Genomic DNA, 22462 nt, shown 5'->3' with positions numbered 1-22462 from the left:
GTAGTGTCTGTCTCTTGTTGGCAAATTTTCTTAGCATTCGTTTGTGAAAATTTTAATCTCTTCATCACTTTTGAAGGAAAATGTGGCTGGTTGCAGAATTCATAACTGGAAGTCTTTCTCTTTTAGGATCTTAAACATATCATACCACTGCCTTCTCACCTTCATGGTGCCCATTGAGCAGTCCAGACTCAGTCTTATGTGGTTTGCCTTGTACGTAGGTGTGTTAGGGTTTTCTAGAGAAACAGAACCAACAGGAGAGATCTGTAAATATGAGATTTATAGAGGTGTCTCATGCAACCGTGGGAATGGAAGAGTCCAAAATCCGTAGGGCAGGCTGTGGAGCAGGCGGCTCTGATGAAGGGTCTGGACGAACTCCTCAAGAGAGGCTCGCTGGCCAAAGAAGTAGTGAAGGAGTCTCTCTTCTCCCTTAATAGTCTTCAACTGATGGGGTTATCTCCTTGTGGGATACATGCCTTGGTGATGACAGATGTAATCAGCCATGGATGCAGTCAACTGATTGATGATTTAATACACCAGCCTTCCGGTTTATCAACCAGCCACAAAATACACCTGTGTTAAGGGCATCATCACTTGGCCAAGTTGATACCAGAACTTCACCATCACAGGAGTAGATTGTGGTTTTCTTGCCGTTTTCAGGATTTTGTGCTTCTCATCAACATTTGACAGACTGATTAGTATATGTCTTGGAGTATGTCTATTTGGATTTTTTCTGTTGGGGTTCATTGGGCTTCTTTGGTTTGTATATTTATGTCTTTTGTAAGGGTTGAAAGGTTTTCCCCCATTGTCTCCTTAACTAATCTTTCTAGCCCTTTACTCTTCTCCTCTCCTCGTGGGACACCAATGATTCTTTTCTTTTCTTTTTTGGCATGGACAGGCTTTGGGAATCGAACCTGGGTCTCTGGCATGGCAGGTGAGAATTCTGCCACTGAGCTACTCTTATACCACCTCCAATGATTCTTCTATTTGTGTGTTTTGTGTTGTCCATCATTTCCCTGAGACCCAATTCTAAGTTTTCCATCTTTTTTACCCTTTATTCTTTTGTGCATTCAAAATAATTTGTTCTTATAAAAATGCGCATGGGTTATTTTCTCTTCTGCCCTTTTGAATCTGTATTGTGTGTCTCTAGTATATTTTGGTTTACAGTTTCGTTTATCTCTGTAATTTTTTTAGTGATATCTGCTATTTTCCTATTTATTCTTTCAAATTCTTCTTTATGTTCTTCTAGTGTCTTCTTGATCTCCTTTATGCCATTAGCCAACCCACTGATTTTATGTGGTAGAGTTGTTGAACATCTTTGATTACTTGTTACAAATTCTGTGTCTCCTCCAGTACTTTGATTTGGTCATTAGGCTGGGCTAGAACTGCCAGCATCCTCATCTGCTTTGTGATTTTCTGTTGCCCTCAAGGCATGTAATTATCTTGGCAGCGCGACTGTGGGAGTTGATTTCCTTCAGCAGTCTAAAGCTTTGCATTGGAGGGACAGGCATGGGGCAGCACACAAGGTGTGGGGCAGGGCACAGTGGCATGGTGGCGGGTTGCGGCACAGGGCTAGGTATGGGGCAGGCGTGCCATGCTGGTGCCCTGGTTCGTCGGGGGTGGGGCGTGGGGTTGTGGGTGTGGGGGATGGGGGCCATGGGGCGGGGTACAGCTTGGGTAGGCCTTGAAGTACAGGGGCAGGGCGTGGTGTGGGGGACATGGAGGCAGGGCACAGCAGGAGGTGACTGGGGTGCTGTGGGCGTGTGCAGGGGCTGGCACCTGGGGCGGGGCGTGGGAACGCTTGTGGAGTACAGGGCTAATGGGTACCGGTACACTGGGGTTCAGCGGGCAAAGGTTGGGGCACAGGGGTGGCAGGGCAGGAGAGTGGGGGCTGTGGGTGTTGGGCTGGGGCCAGTGGAACACGGGTGTGGGGGATGCGGGGTGTGGGTGCAGGCTTGTGTGGGGTGGCCGGGGGTGGGCCGGGACATGGAAGTGCATGGGGGTGGGGCACAGGTGCACAATTCATGGGGGGCGCTTGTGAGTGGGTCGTGGGGGTGGGGGTGGGGGTGGGACCTGGTGTCAGTGCACAGGCACAGGGAGGGAAGTGTGGGTACACACATGTGTGGGACACGGGGGTGGCTGGAGTGGGGCTGTGCACATGTGCAGGATGGGGTGGGGTGTGCGTGTGCACGGCGGGGAGGTTGGTGTTGAGGGGTGGGGTGCGGGCGTGTGCCTGCACAGGGCGGGGGGTGGGGCGAGGATGCACGGGTCCTGGAGGTTGGGGCTTGGTGCTGGGGTCGGGGGCTGGCAGGTGGTGGGGGATGTGGGTGACGGGGTTTGGGTCCGGGCAGCGTGTGGGTGTAGTGCATTCAAGGACCGTGACTTGGCTTACTTCCCTGTCCCCGCTCCCTGTCCGTGCCCTCCTGAGGGCTCCGGGCCTCTGTTTGGAAAGGGGCATGGTCTCCAGCTGTCTGCATCTCAGTTCTCTAGCTTTTGCAGCCAGGGCCTCCCTATGTGGTGTAGGGGCTCCCTCCTGGGCGCGACCTCCCGGCACTGCAGCCCCTTCCCATGTCCAGCTGTGGCCTCACTCCCTTGCCCTGACCAGCCTCAGCTCTGGGAGCTCCCTCCGGGCTCTCTCGGGGTGGGGGTGGGGGTGGGCCCCCCAACCTTTCCAGCCTTCCTTTCTTCCCCCTTCACATTACAGTAATAGCCCATGCAGCCCCTTCTGGCTTTCCCCTCTGAAGCCCGAGACCCCTCAGCTCTCTCGACACTGCCTTTGGCCAACAAGGACTGCCTTGGTTTTTAGACCAACCGCTCTTTAACTTCAGATTCTCCATCGTCTCTTTCTCTCATTGCTTGGGTTTGCTAAAGCTGACGAGATGCAGTGTACCAGAGATGGGTTGGCTTTTACAATGTGGATTTATTAAATCGTAAACTTACACATCTGAGACTGAAAATGTCCAGATCGAGGCACCATCAGGCAGTGCTTTCTCCCAACGACGGGCTGCTGGCTGTCCTGGCCCCCCGTCACACGGGCAGGCACGTGGCAGCGTCCGCTGGCCTCTCCCCTCTCTCCTCGGTGTCCGTGCTTCCAGCTTCTGACTTCAGTGGCTTCTCTCTCACCTTCTCTGGGCTTTTTTCTGTGCCTTCTCTCCGCCTTTTATCCTCTTATAGGACTCCAGAATTGGATTAAGACCCACGTGGGGCAGTGTCCACTGGAACAGCCTAATCCAAAGCTCCCACGCACCGTAGGCCACACCCCCAGCCAATGGATTGGCTTATCTTTTCTGAACGTGACTTTCCCTAGGTACATTCCGCTTCAAACCGTCATTCTCACTGATCCAAAATTTTTTTGTGCATGGTGTATGGTGGGGTCCCATTTCGTTCTTTCTCCACGTGACTATCCCTTTATTGCAGCACCATTTGTTGAATTTTCTTGGGGTGGGGGGAAGTGCTCAGGCCGGGAATAGAACTTGGGTCCCCTGCATGGCCAGCGGGAATTCTACCACCAAACGACCCTTGCAACCCCTCGATCCAAATGTTTTTTAAGTATGTGACTTTTTTTTTTACTGAACTTTCTTTTCTTCTTCTGCCTCCACAGGAAGTCAAAAGTACTACCGTAGCTTTTCTGCTCCTGAGAATACCCACGTTAAAAATTAAAATGGTCTCCAAAAAAGAAGTCTTCGAAGCCAACCTTAAGACCGAGTGTGACCTCTGGCACCTGATGGTGAAGGAGATGTGGGTTGGCAAGAAGCTGGCCGACGACCACAAGGTCTGGAAATGGGTGGCTTTTGCTTTTTTAGTGGCACTAAAGTTCAACTCCGCGCTGGAGGCCTTTGGGTGACCAGTGTTCACACTCGGGCCGCGGGCCTGCTGCTCCCGGTAGAGCGAGCTGGGTTCGATGGTCTTTTTGGAAGGCGCAGAGGATGGCGTGGTGTGTCTGGGCAGGAGGGACTCCTAGAATCCCTGGGTCCAGGGGAACTGGGGGCGCCCTCGTCTGCTCCCCTCCACTTCCTTTCTGTTGGTGACGTCCCGGGGAGGGTGGGGTGGACTGTGTTGGCTCCGTCCACCCCACCTCTGAGTGACCCTCCACTCCGGGTCATCGCGGACAAGGGTTCTGCTGGGGCAGAGGGCGTTGGGTTCTCTCTGTTTCCCAGGGACTCTTGCACCTTCATTTACTTTGGGCTAAATCGATGGCGTTGGGTCACACAACACATTAAAACTTTGCAGCAGCAAAGGATGCCAGGGATGGCAGTAGCAGCTGGGGGGCACGCCAGGGAGGACATCTGATAGGACAGAGGGGTTCCATGTGAACCAGTGCACAGCCAGGTTGTAACAGGGCGCTGTGCCCACCGGTCATCAGAGGAAGGCAGGCTGGTGCAGCCCGTCCCAGGGCAGACATTAGACAGGCCTGGCTGTCGGTGGCAGGTCCCAGGAATGGGAGGGGTCAAGGCTGGGAATGTGGGCGAGGCTTTGTGTGGAGTGGGAGGTGTGCATAGGTGCTTCCCGAGATTGCAGCTTCCTAGGACTTGTGGAGGAACCATTTGATTTCACTTCCCCGCAAACCTTTCTCTTTATTTGGCATAAACCGGTGTAGTCAAAGGAAGGGCCAGAGGCTGGCAGACTGTTTTTGTCAATAAAGTTTTATTGGAACACAGCTATCTACCTACTGATTTACGTAATGCCCATAGCTGTTTTGGGGCTACAGTGACAGAGTCAAGCAGATGTAATGGGGCCCATGGGGCCCCCAAAGTCTGGAGTATTTGCTACCCAACTCTATAGAAAAAGTTTGCTGGCTGCTAGTATGAACAGTCAACACATGTCTTAACTGGGATAGAGGGTGTTCTAGTTTGAAAGCTGTTAGAAAGTGACATACCAGAAACGGAACGGCTTTTAAAAAGGGGAATTTATTAGGTTGTAAGTTTACAGTTCTGAGGCAGTGAAAATGTCCAAATTAAGGCACCAACAAGAGGTTACATTCTTTCAAGAAAGGCCAGTGAAGTTCAGGATTCCTCTCTGGAAAGGCACATGTGATGTCTGCTAGCTTCTCTCCAGCAATCTTCAGTGGCTTCCCTGGGGCTCTGTCAGTTCTGATGGCTCTTTCCAAAGTCCTTTGGAAAAGGACCTTTTCCAAAATGGTCCCCTCTTAAAGGGCTCCAGTGAGCAACCCCACCTTGAATGGGTGGAGACCCCCATCTCCATAGAAACCACCCATAGTTGGGTGGTCACATCTCCATGGAGACAATCAAAAAGCTCCCACCTAGCAATATTGAATGAGGATTAAAGGACGTGACTTTCCTGGGGTACATCATTGCTTCAGATCAGCATGGAAGGGGGGACATGATGTGACATCAAAGCAATTCATTATTTATTTAAACTCTTCTACTGTTTTGCAAAAGCTCCTCTTTAGAAGTGTTTTATTTTGCGATCGCGCGGCCCCCCAGTGAGGTGGTTTGGATGCTCTTTACTCTGTTGAACTTGCCCGCCTCTCACTCAGGACCCTCAGTACATCCAGCAAGCGCTGACAAATGTCCTGCTGATGGACGCCGTGGTGGGGACTCTGCAGACGCCGGGCGCTGTCTACGCTGCCTCCAAGTTATCTTATTTGGACAAGATGAAGAGCGAAAGTAAGATGAGTGCGTCCCTGGCACAGCGGCACAGGCCTGAGAGCTTCAGGGCTTTTCTCTGGTTGGCACTTGCTTTATCAATTAGACCCGACCTCAGGTTTCTCAGCATTTTGGGGCTGGGGGGAGATTTTCCAAGCCTAGTAACCTGCAAAGGGACGAGAATCACTGTGCGCATCTATTTCAGCTACTTCTATTTGAATTTTGTTTTAATTTTTAAATGATCCCCTAAAACCTATCGTCTTGCAAGATGCAATAGAGAGGACTGCTGCTGCTATTAACGTGTGGCACGCCACGATGACGTCTGTCAAGTGAAGTCAGCCGTGTAAGATTCATCTACGTCCCCCCCGCCAAGTGGGGATGTTTTAAAAAGGATACCTAGTTTTGTTTGCATGCACTGTTTTGGGCTTTTGTATTTTCTAATTTTATTTATTTTCTAGTTTAGTTTTAACTCGCACATCATACAGTTCACCCATTTGAAGTGGACAGGTCAGGGTTTTTTAGTATATTCACAGACTTGTGCAACCATCACACATCAACTTTAGAACATTTTCATCACCCCAAGGAGAACCCCTATCCCATTTGGAGAAGTCACCCCCTATTTTCCCCAGCTCCCCAAGCTCTGGCAATCCCCAATCTACTTTCTGTCTGTGGATTTGCCTATTTGGGGCATTCCATGGAAATGGAGTGGTACAATGTGTCCTTTGTGGCTTCTCTCATTTAGCATGTTTTCAAGAGTCCTCCAGCTTGCGGCATGTATCAGTGGTTCTTTTTATTGCCAAATAATAATAGTTCATTGCACAGAGAGACCACATTTTTATTTACCCACTCATCAGTTGATGAGCATTTGGGTTGCCTCCACGGGAGGCTTTGGAGAAGAGGCAGTTTTAGGGGCTTGTCTGGAGACACTAGTGGAATGTTCAGGAGGAAAGGAGGGGGAAAGACTATCCTGATGGGCAGTGGGTCTCCAGTGGGGCTGATATTGCACTGACCCCTGGGGATGGAGGCATTTGGCAATGTCTGGAGACATTTCCCTTTGTCCCAACTAGAAGGGAGCTGCTGGTATTGAGGAGGTAGCGGCAGGGATGCTGCTAAGCATCTCCCCAGACACGGTTCAGCCCTGCTCCGTTGGGAATTATCCAGCTCCGAGTGTCAGCCCTGCAGAGAGTGGGAACCTGCTCCTGAGTTAGGTCTCTGGGTTCCATTTTTGGAATTTTTAGGTCCTGAGAGAGGTTTTGAATCTTCTCTTTGCTGGGTGCTGTGTACTGGTTGCTGGGGGGCAGCTAGCTGATAGAGCTTCCAGCTGAGCTTAAACAAAAGCAGGGCAAAATGCTGGAGAAATGCCCTCCCACTTCCAGTCCTTCACCAGAAGTTTGCAGAAAGGTGAGCAGGAAGGAGGATGCCCGGATGAAAAGAGAGCTTCACAGTCACGCACGTCAGAGTTTTACCCAAAAGCTAATATCCTAAAGGGAGCAGAATTTCTGAGGTTGTTGAGGAGGGGGGTCAATTTCATCGTTCCTAGTGAATAATACCCAAAGTGTTTGCATTCTAGTGCCCATGGCAGTTCCAAAAACAACCTCAGAGACACTGAAGCACAAAATAAATCCTTCTGCAGGAGAAACTTTCCCACAAGCCATTGACGTCTTGTTATACACACCAGGTAAAGAGATATTTATTTATTGCTACTTAAAAAAATAGTCTGATAAATTTAGACTTATGTGCAAGGCCATCCCTGAAGTGAAAGAGAAGGTAGCACAGAAAGCAAATGAGGATGAGGGTTTTTCTTGCCTCTTTTGGGGGGATGGTGAGGAGCAGGGAATCCTGAGCGATGAGATGAACTTCACCTCACAGTGACCAGTGCCATGGGGAAGCCTGGAAGAGATTTTGAAATGGGACAGGAGCTCTACATGTAAGTTCTACTCAGAATAATAATCCTTTATGTTCAAATAGCATTTTATATTTTCTAAAGCACCTTTGCTCACATTACCTCATGTGGAAGTTATTTAATCTGATCCCTTTGTCACGATGGTAAAATGAGTTCACTTCAGATATTTATTTTCTTAGGTATTGTACAGACATGTTACCTTTATTGATCTGAATGTATTACAATATTTTTTTTTTGTTTGCTTGGTGGCATAGTATATTCTTCCCTCTATACATAAATTTTTTCAGTTTCCTACAAGTTGCAATCAGATGATGAAAGGAGAAAGAAATTGGTGCTGGCAAGTATCAAAGTATAAACAAAAGTCCCATTGTATTGTAGATTTGAAAAACACTTTTATTTAATTCCAATTTGTAAAGAATGGCCACACTGAGGGTTTTATAGTGTTGGAAGACAAAGGAACTTAGTTCTGTGTGGTAGAAAGAATTTTAAAATCAAGTAAACTTTTTCATTTCATTCATGTCTGAATTGTCAATAAGCATCTTTGGTCAATGCCCATTATCTCCTTCCCTCTTCATGTCTTATAACTTCCTGCAGTTGTATGATGATTCACAAACATGGAGCTTTAAGTTTCAGATGATAAAGAGAGGCTCTGTAGTAAAACAACTTGCCAGAGAGAGAGTTTTTATTCTCCACTCTATGTCAGGAAAACCACAAAGCAATGTGCAAGAGAAGAGAGCATAATCAAATTTCATCCTACTTGAGATTTAACTTGAGTTATCTAATGAAGGCTCTTTGTTTAGTTCACTAGACTGTAAATGAACTTTTCTTAATATCACAGAACAAGACATTTTTCATCATGGCATCTGAATAAACAGTATTTTTATATCCAAGTGATTTGCTTCACACTTTCCTCTTAATTAAAACTGACTGGACTCTGGGCTTCTAGTCGTAATGGGCTAAGTAATTTTGATGAACTGTCCCACTGAGAACAACTAGAAAGCTGGACTAAATGTAAAAAACATCTGTGAAGAATAGTGGGGCCACTTTCTCCCAGGTTGTGTCTGCTAATTTTCGAGAAGCTAAGAAGTTGAGTAGCGCTGTTGATAGCCTCATGAGGTTAGAGGGACAAAAACCCAAGTTCATAATCTGCCAAGAAGTAAGGAGTACAGGAGTAACGCCAAAGGATTTAGGAGTTACGGAAACTGGAAGTAGTCTAGCCCGCAGGCACTGAAGCCCAGCTCCAAAATCTCCATTTCTGATGGGATTAAAGTATGCAGTCTCAATGGGGCAACGTCTCTCCCAAGTATAAAATTGGTTCTTGGATAGGTGAAAAATTCTTAAATATCTTAGGTTTGTGGTGCTCCAAAGTTCATTCCTACTCAACAAAACCTCATTTGTTAGTATTCACTTTCCTTAGGGAGATTTCAAATTAATTCTTCTCCTCAGGAAGATGGTCATGAGAAAAAGCTTGAGAAACATAGGATTAAAGTGAACTGGGTAGTACTTCCGGCCCTTGCCAGAAGCAGATGTAGATTTTCTTGGAAGAATATAACCTTATACTAATCTTCACATTATCTGTCTGTCTAATCTACCTACCTACTTACCTACCTGCATACAAATAAAATATAACCAAGCATATAAAGAGACAAGATAATACGAATAAAAAGTCAGGAGAAGCAATAGATGATAGAAACAATTCCACAAGGGATCTAGATAATGGAGATTCAGACTGTCAAATAACTATAATTTATATCTTAAAGGAAATAAAAGACAAGTTTGAAAATTTCATTAGAGAACTGGAAATTATAAAAATTAACTTCTAAAATAAAAAATACGGTAATGGAATCATGAACTCAGTGGATGAGTTTAAAATCCAATTAGAAAAGATGAATTAAACTGGAAGATAAGTTAGAAAATAATATCCAGAATAATGCATGGAGAGACAGAAGGATGGAAAATAAATAAAAGGGCATAACAGAGATATGGAACAGAGTGAAAACATCTAAAATATATACAATTTAATCCTAGAAGAAGAGGAGAAAGAGAAAATGGGGGCATAGTCGGTGTTTGAGGAAATGATGCCTGAAAAATTTTCAAAACTTCAAAATACATCAAGCTAAAGATTTGGAAAGTCTTATAACTGCCCCCCCCCCCCCCGCCCTACACATGATGATAAAAAAAGAACAAAGTGCATCATAATAAAACTGCTGGGAAGCAGAGACAAAGAGAAAGCCTTAAAAGAACACTATGTTAAAAGACTTTATTCTCAGGAGGTGCAATGTTGGCTCAGTGGCAGAATTCTCACCTGTCATGCCAGAGACCTGGGTTCGATTCCCAGAGCCTGCCCATGGCAAAAAAAAAAAAAAAAAAAAAAAAAAAAAAAGACTTCACTCTCAAAAGAGGACTGTGATATTAAAAGCTAACTTTTCAATAGAAACAATGGAGGCCAGAGGACAATGGAATGATTTATTCAACCTGCCAAAAGAAAACAACTGCCACCCTAGAATTGTGTACCAGCAAAAATATCTTTTGAATATGAAGGTGAAATAAAGACATTTTTAGACAAAGAAAAACATACGATTCATCAACAGTAGTCACAAATTAAAGGAAATAGTAACCATTGTTCTTTAGATAGAAGGAAAATTATTCCATTGGAAGATCAGAGATGCAGGAGGGAATGAAGTGCAATTAAAAAGATAAATATGTGGGTAAATATAAAGAAATAATGACTACATAAAAACATGACTTGATGGGAGTTAAAATTTACACAGAATTAAAATATGTGACAATTATAACACACAGTTAGGGGTCTGAGTGATGTTAAAAGTGTTCTAAGATTTTGCATTTTATGGGAAGAGGTAAAAGTACTAATTAGTTCTTACATATATGTTGAAATATATAGGCCCTAAGGTAATACTTAGAGCATAATAAAATAACTACCAAGTAAGTGGTGGATGGAAAAGTAGAATAATAGAAAATAATAAACCCAAAAGAAGGCAAAAAAGGAGAAATGTGGGCATAAAGTACATACAAATTACTTAGTAATATGTTGTAGTTTAACCTAAATATATCCATTACATTACTGTAAACAGACAAAATAGCTCATTGAGAAGATCAAGATTTTGCAGACTGCTCAAAGACCAAAATACAAAACCAAACCAAAACAGATCCAAACCTAACTACATGGTGTTTTATAAGTGACACAGCTAAAATGTAAGTGTACAGAAATTTTTAAAGTAAAGGGATCGAAAAATATCCTGGGCTAACACTAACAAAAGTAAACTTGTAGCTATCTTAATATCAGATGAAGAAGACTTTATGGTAAGGGGAATCATCAGAGATGATTCAAGGCATTTGAGATGGTAAATAAATACAGTTCACCAGAGAATAAAACACGTTTATTTGTATGCCTCAAAACATATAGAACAACAATGAACAGAATCCAAAAGAGGAACAGACAAATCCAAAATAATAGCGGAAAATTAAAACTTTATTATGGAAAATTTCAAACATATATAAAAAATAGACTGTAATGAAGCCCGATGTAGCTGTCATGCAGAATCAACAGCTATCAAGCCATGGGCAATGTTATTTCCTCTGTAATCCTGCAGAGGAGGATACCTTCCTTCTCCCTGCCAGTGAATTATTTTGATGTACATCTTTGATATCATAGAATCTCATCCATAAATATGTCAATATGTATCTCTAAAAGATACTCTCTTGTAGGCATTGCATAATAGGAAATTAACATACCCTCTTTCAGTGACAGAAGAGACAGAGGAATCAATTAGGCTAGAGAAGATTTGGAAAAATGATTAGCAAACTTGATCTGATGGTTTATAAATTGGATACTGCCAAGAGTTTCAAAATCCACCTCCTCTTCAGTTGTATAAGAGAACCTACCATCACTGATGCCATAAAGCAAGCATCAGCAATTTAAAGAATTGACATCATACATAGTATGTTCTCTAACCACAGTGTAGTTAAGCTAAAAATCAGTAACATATATCTAGAAGTTGAGACCATTTCTAAATAACCCATGGGTCAAAGAAGAAATCACAATGGAAATTAGACAATGTTTTGTACTTAATGATAACAGAAACACAATATATCAAACCCTTTGGGATGCAGTTAAAATTGTGTTTGAAGGAAAATTTCTAGTTCAAATAAATACATGGGTGTGCTAGTTTGAAAGTGTTGTGTACCCCAGAAAAGCCATGTCCTTTAATCTTGATCCAACACTGTAGGGCAGAAACTTTTGATTAGATTATCTCCACAGAGACATGGTCCCCCCATTCAAGGTGGGTCTTGATTAGTTTAATAGAAGTCTTTAAAAGGAGAAACATTTTGAAGAAATCTGATGCAGCCTCTTGGAGAACAGTTGCTTCAGAGCTGACATAGACAGAGATGTTTGGAGATGCTCGGGGTGTGGACGGAGCAGATGCCTGGTCATGGGCAGAGCCCAGCAGCATTGCCATGTGCCTTCCCGTGAGCTGCTGACTAAGCCAGAACCCAGAGTGGTCCCAGAGGAGCTAAGCGAGGCCCACAGACACTTAGAGAGGAAACCGCCAGCATCAGAGACTGAAAGCAACGGCACCGGGAACAAGGACCCGCAGACAGCAGCCATGTGCCTTCCCATGCGACAGACATCAGCCTTTCTTGAGCCAAGGTATCTTCTCCTGGATACCTCAGTTTGGTCATTTTTATGGCCTTAGAATTGTAAACTTGCAGCTTAATACATTCCCCTTTTAAAAGCTGTTCCATTTCTGGTATATTGCCTTCCGGTAGCTTTAGAAAACTAATATACATGGGAAACCTGTATTAACCCTGACCATATAAAAAATGGGTAATTCCTCAGTGGGGATTATGTTAGAAAAGAAGAAAGGCTGAAGATCAAAGATCTAAGGATTTATCTAAAGAATTTAGAAAACAAACAACAGATTAAACCCAACGAAAGTAGAAGGAAGGGATTAATGACAAAAGACTCAGTGAGATAGAAAGCAAACACAGTGGAGGAAATCCACAAAGCTGAAAGCTGACTATTTGAAAAGAGAAAAAGAAAATACACTGCAGTAATTTCCTAGGAAGGCAGATCAAGAGGAAAAAGAGAGAAGGCACAAATAATTGGTACCAGGAGTGAAAAGGAGCCTTCACTACGGATTTTAGAAACATTACTAAAGGATCATAAAATGATTTTGCAAAACTTTTATGATAAATCTGAAATATAAAGTGGACAAATTCTCAGAAAAATACGAACTGCCAAGATTTGTACCAAAATAAATAGAAAAGTGAAATAATTCTATAACTAGTAGAGAAATTTGAGCCAGTAATTAGGAGCCTTTCTGCAGAGAAGACTGGAGACCCAGATGGTTTCTCCAGCAAACTCTAGCCAAAGTTTAGGGAAGAAATATCCCTATTCACACAACGTCTTCCACAGATTAGTAAAAGAAACGTTTATCAACTCACTTAAGAAGCCAGCTTAATCATGATATCAAATTCTGACCAAGCTATAGAGGAAGGAAGGGTCCTGTGATGAGCCTGACACCCTCCGCCCCATGACAGCCGATCTGTCTCACCCGGTTTCAAAAGGGACAGAGTTTATTGCCACGTGATTGAAGGAGAACAGCTGGCCTCAGATCTGTCTCCGGGAGTCTAAGGGGTTATGGGCTTTTATAGATTCAAACAAGGGGAGGTGGAATTGTTACCATGACAACAGCAAGTATAAACAACCACAGTTTACAAAAGGCAAAGGAGCGGAGCTAAGCTAAAAGAGCCATCACTATAACAAACATAAACAACGATACTGTTGTGTTGAAGGGGTGGAACTAAGCTAAAATAACCCTTACAGTAGCAAGTGGGAATGGTGTAGTCAGTGGTTAGCTCTGGGCTGACTCTGGGTCCTTCATTAGTAAACATCAGGGGCTGTCTTTTGTGACCATAACATTCTAAAGTTATACAACAGGGTAAGGGAGCAGAAGGGGGGGCGGTCACGAGGTTTTACAACCACAGGATAGAGGTTATGGAGTTATACCATCTTAGCAAAGAGCAAGGCATCTGGGTTACGGCTCAGTGGGTCTCAGTCATGTGGGCAGTTCCTGTTGGCTATTCTGCCATGTACTAGAAAGTAAGAAAAAGGCATCTACATCATGGTTCGGTCATCCTAATTATTTGAATTCTTAATTTCCCAATCACAAACCTAGATGCAAAACTCCTACACGAAATATTGAGAAACCAAATCCAGCAACATATAAAAAAGAATAACAGACTCATTCAACTGAATTGGATCTATTCCTGTAACGCAAGGCTTATTTGCCATGTTAACAAAACTACCTGCATGAGCATCCAAGCATATGCTGAAAATCAACTTCTATTCATGCTTAAAAAAAAATAAAACTCTTTGCAAATTCAGAACAGAAGAGGACTTGGTTTGATACAGGGTACCTGCAAAACATCCTGTAGTGAATATCATCCCTCCTGGAAATGGTAGACGCTCTAAGGATGCCCTCTCTCCCCTCTTTTATTTGCCAGCATTGTTATATACTGGAGATCCTAATCAGTGAGGTAAGCAAGAAAAGGAAGTGAAATGTACAAGGACTGGAAAAGAAAAAATAAACTGTCATCATTTGCAGAAGATATGGTTGCATACATAAACATTCCAAAGAACCCACCAATTGATATGACTGATACCTCAGTGTAGTGCACATGCTGCGTGGAAGGCCAATATAGAGAAACTCATTATCTTTTTACATGCCCGAAACAAACAAAATGAAAATTTAATCAAGTTACGACTTGCAGTTTCATACAAAAAAAAAATACCTTAGAAAAAATTCTAATAAAAGATGGACTAGACATCTCCGCAGATGACATCAAAGCATGGCTGTGAGACGTGCCAGAAGACTCAAGTAAAGGAAAAGCGACATCATGTTCGTGGCTCAGAGGACCTGATACTGTGAAGATATTGACCCCCCCCCCCAGCCTTCAGTGTGGCCTTGATCAGAACCCCAACAGGGGTGCCTGTAACGTGACGAACCGATTCTGATGTGTGCCCTGAACTCTGGAGGGCGAAGACGCTCGGAGAAGATCAGCCAGGGATCACAACTTAACCTCCTGGAGCTGGAGGCTTTTTAAAGGCGTGGTTGCTTCGAGAGGGAAGGACTAGTGTGAGACAAGCAGGCCAATGGAACAAACGTTCCAGGAAGCTGACACATCTGTAGCTCCTTGATTTATGTCCAAGGGGCAAGTCTGTCTTCACGGCGAATGGCGTTGGGTGTTTGTATGTCCGTGTGGATAAAACGAAGCGTGACCCCTCAGATGCAAGTAGCTATCCATCCCCAGTGCATTGAAATCTAAATGAGAAAAACAAACCTTCCCATAATTATATTAAGTGTAAATGAATATAAACTTAAATAAAGCAAGCAAACCCCTAGAATATAGGATATATGCTTGACCTTAGAGTGAGGAAAAATATCTTTCTTTTTTTTAAAAATATTTTTATTGACAAACTTTCACACATGTACAGTGCATATATGGTGTACAATCAGTGGTTCCAATATCATAGCTGTGTATTCATCGTGTTCATTTTTAGAACATTTACATCACTCCAGAAAAAGAAATAAAAAGCTCATACATTCCATACCCCTTACCCCTCCTTCTCATTGACCACTGTATTTCCATCTGCCCAATTTAAGCAAAAAATACCTTAAATAGGATATAAAAATACTAAGTGTAAAGGGAAAGATTGATGGATTTAACTACGTTAAAATTAAGAACTTCAGAAAAGCATTCTCAAGAGAGTGAAATTGCAAGTCACACACTGGGGAAAGATATGCGCAGCATAAAAGAATCCCCGAGAGGTTTGTGCCAGGAATATATAAAGAAAGGCTGCAGATCAAGGAGAATGAATCAACTCATAAACTCTTCACCAAAGAGGATATCCAAATGCCTAAGTCCGCCAGCCTCACTAGCAATTAGGGACATGCAAATAAAACCACCATAAGAAAACTTCACCACCGTAAAGTGGCCAAAATTAAAGAGACTGACAATACTAAGTGTTGACTAAGGTGTTGGGCAGTGGGAGCTCAACCATGCTGTTGGTGGAGTGAAAAGCAGAACAAGCAGAGGCTGCTGCCCTGCCCTCCACACTAGCTCCCTTCCCAGTGCACACCCCATTTCCTCTGCCTGAAATGCTGTGTGCTTGGGAATTCCTACTTAGCCTGTGGATCTTGACTCAGGAAAGCTGTCACTGGCTGTGGGCTGCCCTCCAAGCATCATCTGGCTCTGACGCTGGGTCTCTGACGCTGAGCCTGCCTAGCTTTCACAGCTCTGAGCTCCATGAGGGCAGGATAGAATCTGGTTGTGCTCACCTTGGGAAGACCAGTACTAGCATGGTGCCTGCACCTAGTAGACACCTAGGGAATACCTGAATCACAGCATGAATCACCTGCTCGAGCCTTGAAAGCTTTCCTTTTAAACATATTGTTTTCTTTCTCCCCTCTTTAGGGCATCTTGACCCAGCAGAAAAAGTGGAAGATGCTCACCCCAAATTATGGTGTGCTTTAAACGAAGGCAAAGTGATTGTATTTGATGCTTCCTCATGGACGGTGCACCAGCACTGCTTCAAAGTGGGCACTTCTAGATTGGTGAGTGAGATGCCACTGAGCTTTGGGCCTTGGCTTCTGGATTAAGTTGTGATTTTTGGAAAATAGGCATGTCAACCCACATAGGGCAGTGGGACTTGTTATTCCACAGTATCACTCACAGGCTGTCAAATCACAGAGGCCCTTAATTGTTACCCTGAGATTTTAAATTAAATGTAAGTTTCATTCCATTCTTCTACTTCAATATTCTTAAGTGAGAAGAGAACAGCTTTAACCTCCCCTCCACGCCAAATCTAAAAATAGACTTCAATAATATGAGGCAGCGCTTGCTGCTGTAAGCTCGCAGGCACGTTTCCGATCATCGGAAGCAGACATTTGGGATTATTTTAACATATTTGGGGTTGACGAGTCCAATTTAAATCAACCTCGCATGGCATTACAATCTTCTCGTGATTGACAGACTTAAATTCTTTGAGTTTTTAGACTGATTTTTAAAAAATTAAATAGCCTTTTTATTTCGGGATAGTTTTAGCTTTCTGGGAAAGTTGCAGACAGCGCGGCGTGTTTCTGTACACCTTACAACCGGCTTCCTCCACTGCGGAGGCTTTCCTTACTCCTTACGGGGGCGTCTCCCAGCCGAGAAGCAGGTAGAGGTGCGGTGGTGTGCTGCGCCACCCCTGCGTGACTCCCCCCTCGGCCTTTAGCCGTGCTGCCCTTAGTTGAGTGCCCCCCGCCTCAGGGGCTGTGGGTGTGGGAGGGGTATGCAGAGGGCACCCCTCTCCCCGTGCCCAGTTGGAGGGTGTCTGGCAGCAACGTGGCCTGTCCCTGGGACGTCAGTGTCCCCTGCCTGGGGAAGGAGGAACACCTGCCAGCTCTCATCCCGTGAAGTGATTCCCCCCAATTCCACACTCTGCTTTGGAAGCCAGAGTCGAGCCCACTCCTAGGCACGCTGAGACCACGGCCTGAGTGTTTTGTGTTGGTGGATGGGGGGGGGGGGGTGACGGGTGGCCACCCCCTCCCCCACCGCGGGCAGGCAGCTGGGAGGACAGGGTCCTGGGCCCGCTGCATTTGCAAAACTCCCCCATGGTGTTCTGACGTTGCAATCCATTCCTTGAAGTGGCATCCTTTAAGTAAAGAAGTGTGATTTGCTTGTTACAGTTTTATAACCCGCACAACTGCGAATAATCTGAGGCGTCCGTGTCTGTTCCCTCACCCCCCTCACCCCACCCCTGCTGATCTGCTCACCATACCGGGGAGAGAAGGGCCCCAGGGCGAGCTGAGGCCCTGGGCTGGCTCCACCCTGCTCAGAGGTGGGCGGCCCCCGTGGCAGGGCTGACGGCACAGCACCAGCCGGGTGCAGGCATGCCCAGGTGGCCTTGCTCCCCTCCAGCTCTCTGCCGAGAAAGCTTCTGAGTCCCTGTCCCACCTGTTCACACACCTTTATTTCCATGTTCCCAGGAGTGGGGCACAGAACTGAACCGAGCAGAGCAGATGCCACCCCCCTTTCTAGACAGACTGTTTCTCTTCTTCCGCCTGCTAATGGTCATTGCGTTCCTCCTCGGGTCAGGGGACCTCCTTGCCCCCAGCCTCAGGTATCACGTGGAGCCAGCCCTGCACCTCAGGAGAGGTGACTCACCTGCTTGAACCTATATAATATTGGGGTGCGTGTACATGTGCTTGTGTGCATATGCATGTGTATACAAACATATCCCAGCCATCATTAACACGAGCTAACACCTTCCCGTGTGCCAGCCATCACCTATCTCACAGGTAAGGGAACGAGGGTTCCCCCAAGCTGCCTGGCCTGCCCAGGGTCACACACCTAGCAGGACGTGGTGGCACTGGGCTTCAGTGCCAGGAAGAACAGGTGTCCAAATGATAACTTCACCCAGATGAGATGTGCTGTTCTAAGTATCTTCCCACCGCTCATTTTTGCTTTCTTGCTCAGGGTTATGTTTTTAAGAGTTATCCATGTGCACAGGTGTGGATTTTGTTCTTTGCTTTGAGCACGCTATTGTGTGCTTGGTTCCCAGCTCCTTTTCTGGGAGTGAACACGCCCAGTTTTCCTGGCATTTGTCCACTCTGTCAGCGGTGCAGGGAAAATCCTGAACCTGTCTTTGAGTTTGTATCCAGGGGTGTAATTGCTTCCTTGAGCCAGCTGCCCCTTGGCAAGTGCATCCCTGCACCCCTGCAGCCCCGTCCTTGCTAGTGCCCAGTGGACACAGCCTCCCTGCTGTCCCGCACCTCCCTGACCCGCTGTGAGCCTGAGCAGCTTTTCCTACCATCACCATGGGTGGGGAACCTTTCCTGGGAACCGTGTATCCCCCATGTGTTTTTCTCTTGTCCTCTTTTTCTTGTTGATTTGCAGGCACTCTTTATATATTCTTTGTCAGTCCCTGCCACAGATATATTCTGAATTTTCATCTAGTTACGCTTATTAGTTTCCTGGGGCTTTTGTAGCAATGCAGCAGTGCTGTCAGCAGAAATGTATAATCTTTTTTAATTGACCAAGAGAAAATTTGAACTGTAAAAAAACGATCCTATATTTTTTATTAAAGTGCACTCATCAGCTCTCCTGCACAGATATTAATGTATCATCCCACACTTAAATCGCATTTCATACATTAAAATACTTTTGTACTTACACATTTACATTGTGGTGGACTTCATCCTGTTTGAGACACTATGAGCTGACAGAAAAGGGGCCACTTTCCAAGGGATCTTGCTGGGGACATCTTTATACCCTTTAACCAGAACTTTCAGAAAATGCTTTTCATGTTTAATGTGAAAGCAACACTGTAGTGAAGTTTACATACGAAAGGATTAGGTATTTCTTACTATCAGTTTTGATGGCTGTGTTAGATCATCTAAAAATAATAAAACAATCGGTGGCACAAAATATGTGCTTTTGAAAACTGCCGAAGATCAGAGACATTGTCATTTCTGACATGGATTGCTCAGGGGTGGTGGCTGCTCTTAAATGCCCAGGTGGCAAACTCTGCATGTTAGCAAGAGACGAGCAACTTGCCAAATCTTTTGTTTCTCCCCCTATTTTCTCATATGCAGATAATGAGCCTCAGTTGATAAAGTAACAGGATCCAAGAGACATTAAATCAAAAATATTTACAAAAGCCTAATAGTGTTTCAGACCAAACAAACAAACAAACAAAAAACAACAAGGAGAAATTAAAGAAATCACTCTTATTCTAAATTTAATTTTTTTCCTATTTGTTCTTAGTTACCAGCATTTCAGAGACTTTTAAACAATAGAGTAACTTTTCAAGTCCTAGTTAAAAGAAAGCAAAGGGCTGCATTTTGTAGCAATCTTGGCTACCCTCCAGTTAGGCTGGTTAACATTTAATTAAACAATAAATTACCCCAGGTATGTGAAAATATCTTCCTCGTAGTTTTACAGAGATATTTTGTTCTATCCAGCAGGAAGAAACCTGCATAATTATCTCAAGAAAATTGTTGCCTCATCTGAAATTTGAAGTTCAAAATAATCTATTTAAGACATCTTCTCCTTGGGCCACTAAAAAAAGGCATTTAATTAAAATTACACCAATCCTCAGGTAGATGTCTAAAAAAACAAAGTTTTTTTTAAAGAATAATTAATTTTGAAATTCGCCAGTTAATGTCTTTATCTAAATTATGGGAATATTTATGGGTAAAATCAAATGATCAGTTTTTATAAGATGTTTCTTCTGACTGAAAGAACAATTAGCCCCCGTTGTGCTGATAACAAATAGCATTATATATTGTCCTCAACATTCCTACAACATGAGAACACTTTTCCCTTTCAAGTCTCCCTGTGCTGGAAGATCAGAGATGTTTTACAGTGTTCTGTAGGGTGCTGCATGTGCCAGGCGGGTGACATCCAGCCCCTGCTTCAGTGTTTGTGTTGCACAGACGTGGCAGCCAAGCAGGGCTGTATTTACGTCGGCACGTGGTTTTCCTACCCCATAAATGCTTTAATCCTTCATTTCTAACTTTCCCAAGTCCAGAAATAATCACAGGCTCCTGGCTAAGCTTTGAAGCCCAAGCAGTCTCGCCCTCTGGCTCCCAGAAGCACCGACCGTTCACCCGGTGCCGGTGCATTCCCGATGGCCTGCCTGGCATTGGCGTGTTCCCCGCAACCTGCCCAGCGCTGGCACGGTCCCAATGGCCCACCCAGCGCTGGTACACACGCAGCGACCTGCCTGGCACTGACGCGCTCCCGCTTTCCCCTTGGCCTGTCAGAACTGCATGATGATGGCTGAGCAGAACCAGGTGTGGGTCGGCTCCGAAGACTCTGTCATCTACATCATCAACGTCCACAGCATGTCCTGCAACAAGCAGCTCACTGACCATCGTGCCAGTGTCACCGGCTTAACTGGCCATGACGGGAGGCAGGCCCCTAGGTAAAGGGGGGATTTGTGGGGGTGGACTCGGGGGGTCAGGGACCTGTAGACGGGAGAGCTCGTGGCTCCCCACCCACGGCCTGGGTGGTGCATCTGCTGCAGGGGTGGGTTCTCCACTGCCCCGGTGCATGGTGCAAGGTGCAGGGAGTGCTCCTCTCTGTAAATCAGCTCTGGGGTTACCTGGCCCTGGGCCTACTGCCGTAGTCATTATGGGGTGACTGGGCCTGGGGTGAACCAGAGAGGACACTCCCCGCCCCCCACACACAGAGGAAGCGCCTGCTCCTGCCAGCTTTCTCTTTCCATGGAAGTCAGAAATCTGGACTTATGCAGCACAGCGCTTGACTTTTCACATTCCCCACGTCTTCTGTACTGCGTGTCCCCCTCCAGAAATCGCTCGCAGGTAGCACTTAAGTGCCAGAGTATTCCTCAGACCATGCTTGCCAGCTGGCTTCAGGCATGTCCTACCGGCTATGGCTCTGAGTCCCAGCCACCCTTCTTTTAAACCCAATGTAATTGGCACCCGCCATGCCAGCGGAAGCACCCTTGCACCTGTGCCAGTGGCCTCCCTGCCTCCCCCCGCCCCTGAGCCCCACCTCCCCGACTTATATCACTGTGGGTAAAGCAGAGACTTCAGGCCCCATTTCCATCCCTCCAGAGGGAGCGTGGGGTGCTGCTGGGAGCCGCAGGCCAGAGTTGGGCCCTGGCGTCTTCTCTTGGCTCATCTCCAAGAGGGCCGAGAAGGTGGGCAGAGGTGGCTTCTCAGGGCTTTAGACTCCTGCTGGGTCCAACCCTCATCCTTTCCGACCCCCCCCCGCCCACATGGGGAACATGGGTCCCCGAGGGCCTCCCTGTCTGCCTTGCTCACAGCTGCATGGGGCAGGCGAGCCCACTGTGGGGTCATCTCCCTTGCTGTTAGTGGAGCACGGGGCTCAGTGTGCCCAGCTTACTACATCGCATCGGGCAGGCCCAGCTCATCCGGTGCGCATTGTCCGCGGCTCCCAACCCAGCTTCCTCCCCCTGCCGCCCTAATTTTGTTTCCCTTGTAGGATGTGTTTTTGGTTAGCTCCAGTTGTGAGAGAATATAAGGTGCTAACCTGAAAATCAGGCAGGATCCGAAGGGGAAGGGGCCACGTCCTGCGTTGGCACTGTGGTGGCAGGCGGCCGGCCGGGGCTGGGGCTGGAGCTTCAGAGGCCGCGTCTGCTGCCCTCCGGCCTGACTGCGCTTTACCCACATTGACATTAGTGAACGGCCGTGCCGTGACTCCGCTCACCAAAACCTTGTCCGGCCCCATGGAGTGGAGAAAGGTGTCTGTCCAGGCTGCCAGCCTTTTCCTCCCAGACCGCTCACACGCGCAGGAGACCCTGACCGCAACCAGCAGTTGCTCTTGCCACGTGACTAGCGTGTTTTCCGTGTCACTTATTATGCCGTGCTGGGAATACTTCATTCAGCAGTAACTGCAAATGCTCTTTGCTTTATTACAATGGACGCGGTGCTTCCGAGGCCATGAAGTCAACGTGTGTGTGTATGTGTGTGCACGTGTGTTTGCCCCACCAGGGAGGTTTACTCGTGCAGCTCGGACGGCACAGTGCTGGCGTGGGACGTGAGCACGCTGCGGGTGAACAGCAGGTTCCAGGTGCCAGGCGGCGGCCTCTTGTCCATCCAGCTGCACAACGGCCGCCTGTGGTGCTGTAAGTCCACCCCGCGCGGCCCGACATCCTCCCTGGGCAGGCTGCTGAGCCGGAGCCGAGAGCCCGCTTCCCTGCTTCCCACGCTTCCCACTTGTAGTTTTGAGCTCTGGTCCCCGGGTGGCCTGTTCAGGGCTTTCCCCGCCCCCCCCACCAGGATGCCTGCCTGCCCCTCCCGCCCGCCCTTCCTGCCTCCACACCTACCCTCGCCGGCCTGCACCTCCGCTGTTCCTTCCCGGGCCCTTGGAGCCCTCTCTTGCTGAGCCACCCGCC

General features: G+C 46.2%; 1 protein-coding gene across 2 annotated transcripts in view; it reads left to right on the top strand.

The window, feature by feature from the left end:
- DENND3 (DENN domain containing 3) overlaps positions 1–22462 on the top strand; it is a 96016-nt gene that overhangs the window by 65900 nt on the left and 7654 nt on the right. For both annotated transcript variants that reach the window (XM_077166675.1, XM_077166674.1), the window contains exons 15-20: positions 3599–3769; positions 5495–5624; positions 7174–7281; positions 16006–16145; positions 20343–20503; positions 22059–22192. In XM_077166675.1, coding sequence (XP_077022790.1) covers positions 3599–3769; positions 5495–5624; positions 7174–7281; positions 16006–16145; positions 20343–20503; positions 22059–22192 — 844 coding nt within the window. The remainder of the gene's footprint in view (positions 1–3598; positions 3770–5494; positions 5625–7173; positions 7282–16005; positions 16146–20342; positions 20504–22058; positions 22193–22462) is intronic.

This window comes from Tamandua tetradactyla, chromosome 6 (genome assembly GCF_023851605.1).
Source record: "Tamandua tetradactyla isolate mTamTet1 chromosome 6, mTamTet1.pri, whole genome shotgun sequence".
Classification (NCBI taxonomy): Eukaryota; Metazoa; Chordata; class Mammalia; order Pilosa; family Myrmecophagidae; genus Tamandua; species Tamandua tetradactyla.
The sequence above is the reverse complement of the archived record's forward strand: the minus strand, read 5'-3'. Positions and strand labels throughout refer to the sequence as shown.